This window comes from Lissotriton vulgaris, chromosome 7 (genome assembly GCF_964263255.1).
Source record: "Lissotriton vulgaris chromosome 7, aLisVul1.2, whole genome shotgun sequence".
Taxonomy (NCBI): domain Eukaryota; kingdom Metazoa; phylum Chordata; class Amphibia; order Caudata; family Salamandridae; genus Lissotriton; species Lissotriton vulgaris.
Genome location: NC_141695.1, coordinates 1,718,285,305 through 1,718,301,227, shown reverse-complemented (window position 1 = coordinate 1,718,301,227; position 15,923 = coordinate 1,718,285,305). Strand labels below are relative to the sequence as shown.

Genomic DNA, 15,923 nt, shown 5'->3' with positions numbered 1-15,923 from the left:
GTACGCGACCCGAGAACCCAGAAAGGATTAGTGGTGGATTAGGAATATCGTAGTAGTAAAATGAGGTTTGGGATGGTAAAAGAAGGGACACATAAGGGAAGAATCTAGAAAGGGAACCCCCTCCCCTATAATCCAAAGTGGTTTAACCATGATTGTTGTGATGCCAATTGTAAATGAAAAAGGGCACTTACAGCTAGTCCCAGGGAACCTGTGGTAGTTGCAATATGCCACAAGGAGAACAAAGAAGCTATCGCTAGAACGAAGCAGTAATAACTGCAAAATCGGTGGGACTCACTTGCTTTCTTCGCAGCCACGAAGAACAGTAAATCATTCTGGAGGGAGGTGTTAGCAACGAGGAGAGTGATCCATATTGCAACTCCTATAACGTGCCACATTGCCAGTACCACTTGGGAGGCATGCTCTTCCAAATTTACGCTGCTGTTGGTGATCCGATCACTCCTTATCTGAAGTGTACCCCTGGGGAGTTTTTGGTCTCCTTAAAGGAGGTGGAAGAAGCCATCAGTCAACGTTTTGATGGAAAAGCACCCGGACCAGATGGCTTCCCAATTAATGTTTTTAAACCTACCCCAGTTTTGTGAACCTCTGCTGATGAATGTTTTTAATGGTGTGACCCACTCTCCATTCCCTAGTACGTGGTCAACTTCCATTATTGTGTTGATTTTTAAAATGGGAGGTCGCACACAGCCTAATTGTTATAGACCAATCTCTGTTATCAACACTGCAGTTAAGATCCCTGGGAGGGTTCTACAAAGTCAAATGTGTGAGAGGGCAGAGGTGAAGTCTGTTTATATCCATGTCAATATGGTTTTAGGAGCCAAGTTGGAACCATTAAACAATGCTTAAACTTGTCATTGATCATTGGGTACATGCAGTTGCACAACAGTCACCTATAGCTTTTATGGACCTGACCTCAGCGAACGATTGTGTAAACCACTCAAAGCTTTGGTCCATTCTTTTGATACATGGGTTGGATGAAACATTGGTGCATTTCCTTGCTTACTTGCATTCAGGCATGAAGGCTGTGATCAGAATTACGTGAAAACGTAACTATTGCCAATACTGAGCAATAATCCCCAAAACTTTTTAATCTACCTGAGCCTATGAATAAAACATATAGGCCCACTTTTTTAATTACACCATCAGTTGTTTCATTTTTACAACTTACAAAAACCTCACTTTATCAAAAATGATTTTGTACATATGTATCAAACAGTGAATACAAAATTAGAGGGAGAAGCTATATACAACTAAATACATTACATCAAAGATGACACCAACAACCACTCAATGCAACCTCTCATGCACACTTCATACAAATTTGGCCAGACATTAGTGACACACACTCACACCATCCAAACAACACACCAGAGCGGGGCAGCAAAACTTTTCTTTGAACCCAGAGCTGGTGAGCAATGTTCTCAATCCCAACATCAAACAACACAATGAATCTTGCGTTATTTCTAGTAGAATGTAGAAATGATTCTAAATAATCGCTATTTCCTACATCTACCATCTAAGTCATTCCATCAACAAGACAAATTACATTGCATGATTTGTTTGACAGGGGGAACTAGAAGGTCGACGCGTTTCAAACCACAACAATTTGTCAGATTCTCATCAGGACCGTAACATTCTAGAAAAGAAAGAAACAATAACCATTTGTGATTACAAGACCGATAACTGCAGCTTAGCAGAAGCATACACCCACTGGTGCAATTCGCGTACCTTAGTTCCTTTACAGAACCAATCTATTGCTTCACAATCATGAATATAAGACCATTCTGTAATAACAGAAACAAGACAAGATAAAAACTGTGAACCTAATGCTCAGTCAGGCTGGAGCCTCAAAGATTCGGAAAACACGTAATCCAGTCAGCTTACCAGAGACTAAACTTCTCTGTGGTCCCTATGGTCGTGTTGCCAGTGCCAGGTTCACCTACACAGAAACGACAAACTGTTACAGCTTACAATCTGCAAAACATGGTATGCTGATAAAACATTCAAGGGCTTACCGGTGACACATTCAGAGACGTGGCTCACCTGAATTGTACGTCGGCGATCTCCGAACATACTGGAATGAAACCAACACGTTTTCCAGAAACTCTGAGGGAAGAGTGAAAGAGATCCGTTTTCCCTCTTGGGCAATTGTATGAACACCGGGTGGAACATTCAATAGCTTGCTGGACAACTTCAGAGGCATAGCTCATCTGAATTGTACGTCGGCAATATACGAAAGTGCTACAATTAATCCAACAAGTTTGCCAGAGATTCTGTGGAAAACGAAAAGGACAGACGTCCATTTTACCTTCTGGGCAATTATTCAAACAACGAGCAAGCGGAGTAAGGCTATACTGCACGCCAATTACCTTATACAATGTCTCTCCCTCTGTAACGCCGCAACCGCATACGACAAGTTTGGCTTATGGCGAGCGTACCCGCAGTTGAATTCTGGGGCGCTCGGATGGTCGGGAAATGTAGTAAAACACTACTGGTTACGGGAGCCAATCCCTGCACTTTGTCGTCGGTCAAGTGCTGTTATGCTGCGTTGGCATGGTGACCGTCCGGGGAACCAGAAACTTTATTGCTATTTTGAACATGACGTGAAAGGTTGAACTGGGCCTTAACATACTGGTCACATGATGAAGAAGCTTGCGTCTAAGTGTGGAACAATTCCTTCGTAATGAATTATGAGGTTTGACGGGAATTATAGTTCTTGTCTTCTTGTTTAGCGAATCCTCGCTCATTATGCAAGACACAACAAAGGAGTGCCGTATTATCATGGAGACCAACGGGGCTGAAAGCTTTATTGCTAATGAGGACTGCAAATGTGTCATAATTCTACTTCCGGAAAAATTTAGAAATATGGAAGACTTTTTCTTCAGTTGGCCACTTCCCCCTTTTAAAAATTGCTTGAGTAGGACATTAGTGGCTTTGGTGGCCTAAAATGCCAACTAATTATCCAAATATATAAATGGGGGGGACCCTAGTTTTGAGGAAACACGAGGGTAGTATCTTTTGTTATATTTGTTTAACACAGCAATAAAGTTAACGTAGGATATAGGTTGTACCCCCTGGGACGCGTGGCAATACACTAAAGCTTCTTAAGTTCTTAGGCTGTGGATGGCCACGTCTTGACTGAGACTGCTGTGAATGGGCACATACATGGGCATTTCATGATCTAAAAATTTCTGATACCTCATTGAGTCCATGTGTAGCTGTATTAAATTTCATGATTAATAACGCCTCACGTCGGCATAATTTAGCCTTAATATCGCCTCCTCGAATATCTGTCTCTATTTTGGAAATCACAGTCCATTTCGGATCTGTCTCAACGTGCTCTTTAGATTTCCAATGGTATACTAGAGGGGCATTCAGCACATTTCTCCTCAATCTTGATTTATGTTGGGTGATCCGTTGACGGATTTCCTGGCTAGTTTTCCCCAAATACAATTTTGGACATGGACACAGAATTCCGTACACGACGTTCTTTGATTTACAGTTAGTAAACGTTTCATGTCTCCAGTGAATACCTTCATGCGAGAAAACTACTCCTTCTACTGTTTGATCGCAGCAGGAGCAAGTTCCGCATTTGTGGTGACCCATAATTGGTGCCAACCCTAACATGCTCAGATTGTAAGCTGTAACAGTTGGTCGTTGCTGTGTAGGTGAACCTGGCACTGGCAACACGACCATAGGGACCACACAGAGAAGTTTAGTCTCTGGTAAGCTGACTGGATTGTTTTTTCCGAATCTTTGAGGCTCCAGCCTGACTGAGACATTAGGTTCACAGTTTTTGTCTTGTTTCTGTTATTACATAATGATCTTATCTTCATGATTGTCAAGCAATAGACTGGTTCTGTAAAGGAACTAAGGTAAGCGGATTGCACCAGTGGGTGTATACTTCTGCTAAGCTGCAGTTATAGGTCTTGTAATCACAAATGGTTATTGTTTCTTTCTTTTCTAGAACGTTACGGTCCTGATGAAAACCTGACAAATTGTTGTGGTTTGAAACGCGTCGACCTTCTAGTTTCCCTTGTCAAACAAATCACGCAATGTAATTTGTCTTGTTGATGGAATGACTTAGATGGTAGATGTAGGAAATAGCGATTATTTAGAATCATTTCTACATTCTACTAAAAATAACGCAAGATTCATTGTGTCGTTTGATGTTGGGATTGAGAACATTGCTCACCAGCTCTGGGTTCATTGAAAAGTTTTGCTGCCCCGCTCTGGTGTGTTGTTTGGTTGGTGTGAGTGTGTGTCACTAATTTCTGGCCAAATGTGTATGAAGTGTGCATGAGAGGTTGCATTGAGTGGTTGTTGGTGTCGTCTTTGATGTAATGTATTTAGTTGTATATAGCTTCTCCCTCTAATTTTGTATTCACTGTTTGATACACATGTACAAAATAATTTTTGATAAAGTGTTGTTTGAGTAAGTTGTAAAATTTAAACAACTGATCGTGTAATTTAAAAAAGCGGACCTATATGTTTTATTCATAGGGTCAGGTAGATTAAAAAGTTTTTTTGCTTATTGCTCAGTATTGGCAATCGTTACGTTTTCACGTTAAATGGACTCAGCCTTACTGAGTAGAGTCAAGGCCCTTCGGTGTTTCGTGATCAGAATTACTGCAGAGGGCAAGGTCTCTTTTAATAGATGTCTTCCGGGGAGTGAGACCGTGGTGCGGGTTGGCACCTCTTTTGTTTGTTTTATATTTTAATAATCTCCACCTGTTATTAAAGAATATGACTCCGAATGTCCCAATAATCAACGGCTTTGCATTAGCGTAACTTTTGTAAGCTCACAATGCTGTTCTAATGGTGCATACTCTTAGAGTCTTACGTTGGTTAGACCATGGTTTTGTTCATTTTTTGGCTACCTTGGATCTGCAAACAGATTCTAACAAGCATTTGCAATGCAATAGGTCTCGCATTAGGAAAGTTTGAGCTATTGGTATGGTAAATAACAATTGTTGTATTTATGTGTTGGTTTTGAAAATAGCTAAATTAATACCTTTGTCATTTACAATGCCAATAGTTTTAACTTTCGCAAATGTGACTCCTATAGCATTTGTAATGCAATATGTGTTGTATTTATGTGACTTAGATGTATTGATATTACAAATAACAATGGCTTTTATTTGTTTTAATAATTAATACTTAAATAAAAGTTATTGTAATTTATAATGGCAATAGCTTAAACTTTTGTAAATCACTTTTGTGAAGATTATGTTCAGTGTATTTTATTGTGACGAAAATCCAAGAACAGAAGTGAAATATTAACATCTTTTTGTGACATTTGTAATAAAGCTTGAAATATTGAGAGAACATATTTGAACCTGTTGTTGTTGAATGGTTGCACAGATTGATGCTGTGGTGGCGCTGAGTGATATTTTGGTGGTGCTGAGTGATGCTGTGGCGATGCGATAGATAGAGTGAGTGCGATAGATAGATAGTGAGTGCGATAGATAGATAGTGAGTGCGATAGATAGAGGGAGGGCAATAGATAGAGGGAGGGCGATATATAGAGTGAGGGCGATAGATAGACAGAGTGAGTGAGTGCGATAGATAGAGAGTGAGGGCGATCGATAGATAGATAGAGTGATGGCGATAGATAGAGTGAGGGCGATCGATCGATAGACAGAGTGAGTGCAATAGATAGACAGATAGAGTGAGGGCGATAGATAGACAGATAGATAGATAAAGTGAGGGCAATAGATAGAGTGAGGGCAAAATATAGATAGAGTGAGGGCGATAGGTAGAGTGAGGGCGATAGGTAGAGTGAGGGCGATAGGTAGAGTGAGGGCGATAGATAGAGTGAGGGCGATAGATAGAGTGAGGGCGATAGGTAGAGTGAGGGCGATAGGTAGAGTGAGGGCGATAGGTAGAGTGAGGGCGATAGGTAGAGTGAGGGCGATAGGTAGAGTGAGGGCGATAGGTAGAGTGAGGGCGATAGGTAGAGTGAGGGCGATAGGTAGAGTGAGGGCGATAGGTAGAGTGAGGGCGATAGGTAGAGTGAGGGCGATAGATAGAGTGAGGGCGATAGATAGAGTGAGGGCGATAGATAGAGTGAGGGCGATAGGTAGAGTGAGGGCGATAGGTAGAGTGAGGGCGATAGGTAGAGTGAGGGCGATAGATAGAGTGAGGGCGATAGATAGAGTGAGGGCGATAGATAGAGTGAGGGCGATAGATAGAGTGAGGGCGATAGGTAGAGTGAGGGCGATAGGTAGAGTGAGGGCGATAGGTAGAGTGAGGGCGATAGGTAGAGTGAGGGCGATAGGTAGAGTGAGGGCGATAGGTAGAGTGAGGGCGATAGGTAGAGTGAGGGCGATAGGTAGAGTGAGGGCGATAGGTAGAGTGAGGGCGATAGGTAGAGTGAGGGCGATAGGTAGAGTGAGGGCGATAGGTAGAGTGAGGGCAATAGATAGAGTGAGGGCAAAATATAGATAGAGTGAGGGCGATAGGTAGAGTGAGGGCGATAGGTAGAGTGAGGGCGATAGGTAGAGTGAGGGCGATAGGTAGAGTGAGGGCGATAGGTAGAGTGAGGGAGATAGGTAGAGTGAGGGCGATAGGTAGAGTGAGGGCGATAGGTAGAGTGAGGGCGATAGGTAGAGTGAGGGCGATAGGTAGAGTGAGGGCGATAGGTAGAGTGAGGGCGATAGGTAGAGTGAGGGCGATAGGTAGAGTGAGGGCGATAGGTAGAGTGAGGGCGATAGGTAGAGTGAGGGCGATAGATAGAGTGAGGGCGATAGATAGAGTGAGGGCGATAGATAGAGTGAGGGCGATAGATAGAGTGAGGGCGATAGGTAGAGTGAGGGCGATAGGTAGAGTGAGGGCGATAGGTAGAGTGAGGGCGATAGATAGAGTGAGGGCGATAGATAGAGTGAGGGCGATAGATAGAGTGAGGGCGATAGATAGAGTGAGGGCGATAGATAGAGTGAGGGCGATAGATAGAGTGAGGGCGATAGGTAGAGTGAGGGCGATAGGTAGAGTGAGGGCGATAGGTAGAGTGAGGGCAATAGATAGAGTGAGGGCAAAATATAGATAGAGTGAGGGCGATAGGTAGAGTGAGGGCGATAGGTAGAGTGAGGGCGATAGGTAGAGTGAGGGCGATAGGTAGAGTGAGGGCGATAGGTAGAGTGAGGGCGATAGGTAGAGTGAGGGCGATAGATAGAGTGAGGGCGATAGATAGAGTGAGGGCGATAGATAGAGTGAGGGCGATAGATAGAGTGAGGGCGATAGGTAGAGTGAGGGCGATAGGTAGAGTGAGGGCGATAGGTAGAGTGAGGGCGATAGATAGAGTGAGGGCGATAGGTAGAGTGAGGGCGATAGGTAGAGTGAGGGCGATAGGTAGAGTGAGGGCGATAGGTAGAGTGAGGGCGATAGGTAGAGTGAGGGCGATAGGTAGAGTGAGGGCGATAGGTAGAGTGAGGGCGATAGGTAGAGTGAGGGCGATAGGTAGAGTGAGGGCGATAGAGTGAGGGCGATAGATAGATAGTGAGGGTGTGGTTGTGTGTGTGCGTGTGGTTGGGTGTGGTTGTGTGTGTGGTTGGGTGGTTGTGTGTTGTGTTTTTGGTTGTGTGTGTGTGGTTGTGTGTGGGTGTGTGGTTGGGTGTGTGGTGATGTGTGGGGTTGTGTTTGTGGTTGTGTGTGTGTGGTTGGGTGTGTGTGTGTGGTTGTGTGTGGTGTGATGTCATGTCAGACCTGAGTGTGATGTGCTCTGCTGTGTGTCATGTGGTGTCAGGCCTGAGTGTGATGTGCTCTGCTGTGTGTGATGTGGTGTCAGACCTGAGCGTGATGTGCCCTGCTGTGTGTGATGTGGTGTCAGACCTGAGCGTGATGTGCTCTGCTGTGTGTGATGTGGTGTCTGGCCTGAGCGTGATGTGCTCTGCTGTGTGTGATGTGGTGTCTGGCCTGAGTGTGATGTGCTCTGCTGTGTGTGATGTGGTGTCAGGCCTGAGTGTGATGTGCTCTGCTGTGTGTGATGTGGTGTCAGGCATGTGTGTGATGTGGTGTCAGACCTGGGTGTGATGTGCTCTGCTGTGTGTGATGTACACCTGAGGGTGATGTGCTCTGATGTGTGATGGGGTGTCAGAAATTAGCGTGATGTGCTCTGCTGTGTGTGATGTGGTGTCAGGCATGAGCGTGATGTGCTCTGCTGTGTGTGATGTGGTGTCAGACCTGAGTGTTATGTGCTATGCTGTGTTAGGTAAGAGAGAGTGAATAAACAAAGTTGCAATGTGTGCGCCGCTCTGCCCCTTACGGTGCCTGCCAGCTGCTGCTGAAAGGGATGGGCTAAAAGGGAAGGGGGAATGCAAGGAGCACAGCTGTACCCGTGATATGATCAACACATTTTATTTAAAACTCTTTCACAGAAACCACACAGGTGTGCTGGAAAATGTAGTAAAGGATGGGCTTTGTTATTAAAGAGCCCAAACCGAACCTTTTTTCGAGTGTTTACTGCAACAACGCTCGACTATTTTGGGAATATACAAACCAGGACGCCCAATATAAACATTGGTTTTCACATAGCCAAAGTGGGAGAAGCAAGGTCTGAGTGACAGTCAGTGTGATCTTGGGCATGACAGCCTTCAGCGAGCAACGGGGGCGGGGGAGCGGATTCCTTTGAAGTCTGATGCCGGCTGCAAGCAAACCATCATGAGTGCGGAGAGAGGCTCACAAGCTGCCAAATGGTGTGTTCACCCATTCACTGCCTTACTTCGAACTAAGGCAGTCTGTGATCGAATGAAGCAAATGTCATAAAATGCATAGTCGGCATGCTACGAAATAACGTTAACGAACTGCACTCATCATAACTGTCTGATCGTTTGCATCCTTGTGCACCGCCAAACACCGTGCTGCCAATGCCGCAAGGTCCAACTCATGCCACGGAAACCCCAAACAGGACCAAATGACTAGAAAGCTAGCAGCAACACACTGGTGCTATCTCCTGTTTTCAAGCTGTTGAAGTGAAATAGTAAACAGTGACGGGTACATCACTCGGTGTGTGGTGGTTTAAGATTCACTCCGATACCACCAACACAGTCCAAGAAGAAATGGACTACACAAACGAATGCACATATAAGTACAGGGTCAAAACATAAAATACAGCTTTCTTTTTGTCTCTATCATTTTATCTATCTATAAGTTGGAATGTTTGCAAATGGTGACACAGTAGAGCTATAGTGGCACAATAAAATTACATAGAGAAAAGCGCACAGGTGCGTGCACAGCGAAGAGGCAGATGAAGGGATATCGGATTCATGCAGAAATATTGGCTTACACGTGAATGCAGATAAACGGACTGACACATTGATTAATGCACGTTGGACAAGCAGATACACGTGTAGACAGTACAATTCACCGGAAAGGCAGACAAGTATACATGGGTTGACAAACATAACTGGGTAGAGGAACGGACAGACCGAAGGACAGTTGGATGGACGGGCAGGCAAACAATTAGACGGATAACATAGTAAACAGTCAGACAAGCAAACACCCATAAAGATAAACATGAAAACGGTGAGATACCCGGCAGGTAAACAGACACTTGAGAGGAAAAAGAAAAACAACAAACAAATAAACGACAGACAAGTACATGAAAAGACCGGTAGTTAAATGATTGAACAAACTGAAAGGCAGGATAAACAACAGGGAGCTAAAGGGATAGACACAAAAGAGGCAGAAAGAAAAAAAGTGTGAAGCAGTGGGCGGGGGAGCGGAGCCCTTTGAAGTGAAGCTCTCGGAGGCAGGCGGCTCGGGTGCGAGGGAAAAGCGCGTGCTTGTGTTCACGTGACCTGTGCCAAAAGGTGTGTTCACCCATTCACTGCCTTACTTCGAACTAAGGCAGTCTGTGATATTATGAAGCAAATGTCATAAAATGCATAGTCTGCATGCTACGAAATAACGTTAACGAACTGCACTCATCATAACTGTCTGATCGTTTGCATCCTTGTGCACCGCCAAACACCGTGCTGCCAATGCCGCAAGGTCCAACTCATGCCACGGAAACCCCAAACAGGACCAAATGACTAGAAAGCTAGCAGCAACACACTGGTGCTGTCTCCTGTTTTCAAGTTGTTGAAGTGAAATAGTAAACAGTGACGGGTACATCACTCGGTGTGTGGTGGTTTAAGATTCACTCCGATACCACCAAAACAGTCCAAGAAGAAATGCACTACACAAACGAATGCACATATAAGTACAGGGTCAAAACATAAAATACAGCTTTCTTTTTGTCTCTATCATTTTATCTATCTATAAGTTGGAATGTTTCCAAATGGTGACACAGTAGAGCTCTAGCGGCACAATAAAATTACATACGAGAAATGGCACAGGTGCGTGCACAGCGAAGAGGCAGATGAAGGGATATCGGACTCATGCAGAAATATTGGCTTACACGTGAATGCAGATAAACGGACTGACACATTGATTAATGCACGTTGGACAAGCAGATATACGTATAGACAGTACAAATCACCGGATAGGCAGACAAGTATACATGGGTTGACAAACATAACTGGGTAGAGGAACGGCAGACCGAAGGACAGTTGGATGGACGGGCAGGCAAACAATTAGACGGATAACATAGTAAACAGTCAGACCAGCAAACACCCATAAAGATAAACATGAAAACAGTTAGATACCCGGCAGGTAAACAGACACTTGAGAGGAAAAAGAAAAACAACAAACAAATAAACAACAGACAGGTACATGAAAAGACCGGTAGTTAAAAGATTGAACAAACTAAAAGGCAGGATAAACAACAGGGAGCTAAAGGGATAGACACAAAAGAGGCAGAAAGAAAAAAAGTGTGAAGCAGGGGGCGGAGGAGGAGAAATGGGAGACACGGCCTAGCGGCCGTGAAGTGTGAAGCAGTGGGCGGGGGAGCGGAGCCCTTTGAAGTGAAGCTCTCGGAGGCAGGCCGCTCGGGAGCGAGGGAAAAGCGCGTGCTTGTGTTCACGTGAACTGTTTGAAATCTGCCGATGGTTTGAGAACTTATTTTGCCCACTATAATTCTCCCCTATCCATTCCTTGCGGAATGGGATAGGCGAGGCTTAAAAAATCTTTTATTATGGCCTATGGCCCTAAGAAATACAGTATGTCCTCCCTCTCTGTAGGTAATAATATGTTGGCACATACAAACACTTTTTTATTATTTGGGTCTTACATTTGTTGCTTCCGATTAGTGTGCCTTACATATGGCACACCGCAGGCTAAAACTATCAAAATCTCCTGGTACTTTATTTACCCTACCACAACCCAGGGGGGAAGTGCTTTCTTCCCAGTATTGCAAATTTATAAAGCCCTATGCTTGACCTTTTTTAATAAAATGTTGTATTAATAACTTGAGAGATGCCCTGAACATGTTTTCTCAATTGGCGGATGAGGATGAGAGTATTCGCTTAGGTGCTTTTTAGGTCTCGCAGAGAGACCTATTGCCGCCGATCCAGAAATCTGACTTTTATGATCCGGATTTGTAGAAGTGCACGTGCTCGTGACCGCGCTTCTATCCCCCTGCCTTGCTCTTCAAAGGCTTGCTTGATTGCCATGACTCACAGCCCTCCCCCTCCCCAGCCAGCTCTGTCGAAGTGCACGTGCTCGTGACCGCCCTTCTATCTCCGTAATTTGCTCTTCAAAGGCTTGCTTGATTGCCATGACTCACAGCCCTCCCCCTCCCCAGCCAGCTTCCCCCAGGCCATGTTCCCTCCCACCTTTCCTCCTCTGGCAAACCCGTCTTGGAAGGAACTGCCTGGTGCTTATGAAAAGTGCTCTGATATATTCGGGTCGAGCTAATCCTGCCTTTCACTCGCGGAAACACTCACAACAAACTCAAACAGCCCACAGACTCTCTCTCCCACCCCACCACACTCCGAGCTATTTCGGCCTTTCACTCGCGGAAACACGCACACACAGCCCACAGACTCTCTCTCCCACCCCACCACACTCCCAGTCTCTCTCTATTCACGCACGTTAACACGCACACCATAGCTTCTCACTCATTCATCTGCACGTTTTCCAACAAAACTCAAACAGCCCACAGAGTCTCTCTCCCACCCCACCACACTCCCAGTCTCTCTCCATTCACGCACGTCAACACGCACACCATAGCTTCTCATTGACAAACACGTCTCGGAAGGAACTGCCTGGTGCTTATGAAAAGTGCTCCAATATATTCGGGTCGAGCTATTCCTGCCTTTCACTCGCGGAAACACGCACAACAAACTCAAACCGCCCACAGACTCTCTCTCCCACCCCACCACACTCCCAGTCCCTCTCCATTCACGCACGTAAACACGCACACCATAGCTTCTCACTCATTTATCTGCACGTTCTCCCACAAAACTCAAACAGCCCACAGACTCTCTCTCCCACTCCACCACAGTCCAAGTCTCTCTCCATTCACACACGTCAACACACACACTGTAGCTTCTCACTCTCAAACACGCAAACACGTCTCGGCAGGGACACTCACCAACTGCCTGCTGCTTATGAAAAGTGCTCTGATATATTCGGGTCGAGCTATTCTTGCCTTTCACTCGCGGAAACACGCACACCAAACTCAAACAGCCCAGAGACTCCCAACACACTCCCAGTCTCTCTCCATTCATGCACGTCAACACGCACACCAGAGCTTCTTACTCATTCATCTGCACGTTCTCCCACCACCCACCTACATTTTTCAAGAAGTTATTTTACTACTCAACCAACAGCCCACACACTCTTTCCCATTTACGCACACCATCTGATTCTTCCTTCTACCCTCTCGAAGGTCCAGCGCGCGCCTTTTGCTGAACCCACCCCTTCCTCTGTAGCATGACAACATTCAGACGTGCACTCTTTCCAAGCATACAACTTCCTGCCTTTCAACTCGCGGCAACACGCACACGCACTTCTTTCACATTCATCTGCCCGCCCTCCCCCCCCTTCTCTAGCAGGACAACATTTAGCTGTAGTAACACCATCTGATTCTTCCTTCTACCCTCTCGAAGGTCCAGCGCGCGCCTTTTGCTGAACCCACCCCTTCCTCTGTAGCACGACAACATTCAGACGTGCACTCTTTCCAAGCATACGAATTCCTGCCTTTCAACTCGCGGCAATACGCACACGCACTTCTTTCACATTCATCTGCCCCCTCCCCCCCCCCCCCCCCCTTCTCTAGCAGGACAACATTTAGCTGTAGTAATTCAGAATGGCGGACAAACTTATAATGTGATACAAGTTACAACATAAGAGACTAAGAATGCACGATTACTGTAGAAGGTGCCAACTGTTCCCCAGTTCAGCAATTTCATCTTTGGTGAATTGAAGTTTAATAAATGAAAAGGAATTTACTTTATGATACTGTTCCATGAAAGGGTCACAAATGCCAGAGTATCAGCTGAAACTGTTATCTGGAGGACAGGTAAATAGATCTTATCTGCATATACAAGCAGCAATGGAGGGGTTGAATATATATCAGCCTGGGTGAGGGTGTCCTGGGCTCAAGCATTGCTTTATTACTCGAATGGTGAGAGAGGTACTGGAGCAGTAACATTGGAGTTGATACTTTTACCGTACACTGGTAGAGGGGTTTGTTCTCACATTAGGTGAGGTCACAGAAATAATATAGGGGCTTGGTTAGTGAGTTAAATAGTGAGGACATCTCTCTCTGCTTCGTATAACGCAATTCCTCTTCTCTCTTCCACATCCAAAGGTATTGAGAATCTTCCCTTTGAACTGCAGCGGAATTTCCAGCTTATGAGAGATTTAGACCAACGAACAGAAGGTAAGTGTGGTGTCTACTCCAAACATATGTATGTGAGTGATATATATATATATATATATATATATATATATATATATATATATATATATATATATATATATATACACACACACATACATATGTATTACACTGCATGGAGGGACGTTCCTTCTAACTGGACATTCTACTGCCCTTGAGAGTTGTGCTAGAACTGATCTGCACGAGTAAACCCTTTGAGCAATCGGATGCTAAGGCATGCCCATCTTTGTATCAAATAGACCTCAAGGCTGAGATCGACAAGCTTGCCACAGGTTACATCGCCAATGCCCGGACTTTAAGTTCAGAAGAGAAGATGGGCCTATTAAAACAGATTCAGGAGTCCTACGGCAAATGCAAGGAGTTTGGAGATGACAAGGTGCAGCTGGCAATGCAAACATACGAGATGGTGAGTGAATGGAGAAAGCCAAAACTGGGTTCTTGGGCATCCACACCCTTCATTCTCTCAACCTTATTCTTTGGGCTGAGCATTTCCTTCAGCTGACCGCATCAGCTCATCCTTTTTTGCTTTTCTGCAGGTGGATAAACACATCAGGCGCTTGGACACAGACCTAGCGCGCTTTGAGGCAGACCTGAAAGAGAAGCAGATCGACTCTAGCGACTACGACAGTTCTTCCAGCAAAGGCAAGAAAAGTGAGTACTACCTTGATTCATACAAAGAAGGAGGGGAATGCCGCTTAGACTACAGGAAAGCAGACCAGTCACACCCTCCACGATTTGTGAATGTGCCCATGCAGTGAAAGGAATGCTACCACTTCCTGTGTGGATTCAAAGATTCAATCAATCAGAGGATTGTATATCACAGGTTCTCCCCCCTGAGGGTCTCAAGGCACTGAGGGGGTGAGGGGGGGTGTTGATCCGTATGGGTGATGGGGTACAGTCAAAGAGCCAGTTCTTGAGATCCTTCTTGAATTGATCAGCGACGTGGATTGCCTGAGGTGAAGAGGCAGGGTATTCCAGGTCTTGGCGGCGAGGTAGGAGAAGGATCATCCTCCGGTTTCAGTCTTGTGGATCCATGGGACGTTGGCCAGGGTCAGTTGGGTGGAGTGGAGGTGTCTGGTGGGTACGTGGAATGAGATGCGGTGGTTCAGATATGCTGGTCGTGCATCGTGGAGGGCTTTGTAGGCGTGTGTAAGGAGCTTGAAAGTGATTATTTTGTTGACTGGGAGCTAGTGGCGTTCTCAAAGGTGTTCAGTGACATGGTTGCTGCGAGGGGGATGTTGAGGACCAATCCGGCTGCGTCATTTTAAATGTTATGTAGTTTCATGAGGAATTTCTGGGTGATATCCTGAGTGCGCTGATGTAATAGAGTCTGCTGCTGATGAGTGCGTGGGTGACCATCTTCCTGGATTCTGTGGGGATCATCTGAATGTTTTTCGAAGCAGGCGTAGCATGTGGGAAGCATGAGGAGGAGACAGCGTTGATCTGACGGTTCATTGTGAGCGAGGGGTCCAGTATGATGCCGAGGTTTCGTGCCTGGTCCATGGGGGGGAGGGGTTCGCAATGCTGTGGGCCACCAGGAGTCATCCCAAGCTGAGGGGATGCATCCCACGATGAGGACTTTGGTCTTGTCTGAGTTGAGCTTGAGGCAACTGTCTAGCCTTCATCCCGCTGTGGAAGTTGGTCCTGGTGGCTGTGGGTTTGTTGGTGAGGGAAAAGATCAGCTGGGTGTCGATGGCGTAGGAGACTATATTGAGTCCATGGTTTCTGACAAAGGCTGCGAGTGGGGCCATGTAAACGTTGAAGAGGGTGGGGTTCGGGTGGGGTACTGGGGCACTGCATAGCTATTCTCTGTGGGTTCTGAGAGGAACAGAGGTAGTCTGACTCGCTGTGTTCAACCCGTGACGAAGGAGTGGATCCAGTCCAGGGCCTTGTCGCGGATGCCAACGTTGTGGAGTCTCTTGATTAGGGTGCGGTGGGAGTCTGTGTCAAATGTGGCAGAGAGGTCCAGAAGGAGTGCTGCGGTTTTCCCCCAGTCAAGGAGGAAGCGGATGTCATCAGTGGTGGCGAGGATTGCTGTGGTTGCTTCGGAAGCAGGATTGGGAGATGTCCAGGACATGATTCGCTTAGATGAACTCCCATCTCAATTACCAAGGCTCGG

General features: G+C 45.8%; 1 protein-coding gene across 2 annotated transcripts in view; it reads left to right on the top strand.

The window, feature by feature from the left end:
- Window positions 1-15,923, top strand: part of ING4 (inhibitor of growth family member 4) — a 42,169-nt gene that overhangs the window by 2,679 nt on the left and 23,567 nt on the right. For both annotated transcript variants that reach the window (XM_086932903.1, XM_086932904.1), the window contains exons 2-4: window positions 13,715-13,786; window positions 14,044-14,210; window positions 14,341-14,455. In XM_086932903.1, coding sequence (XP_086789029.1) covers window positions 13,715-13,786; window positions 14,044-14,210; window positions 14,341-14,455 — 354 coding nt within the window. The remainder of the gene's footprint in view (window positions 1-13,714; window positions 13,787-14,043; window positions 14,211-14,340; window positions 14,456-15,923) is intronic.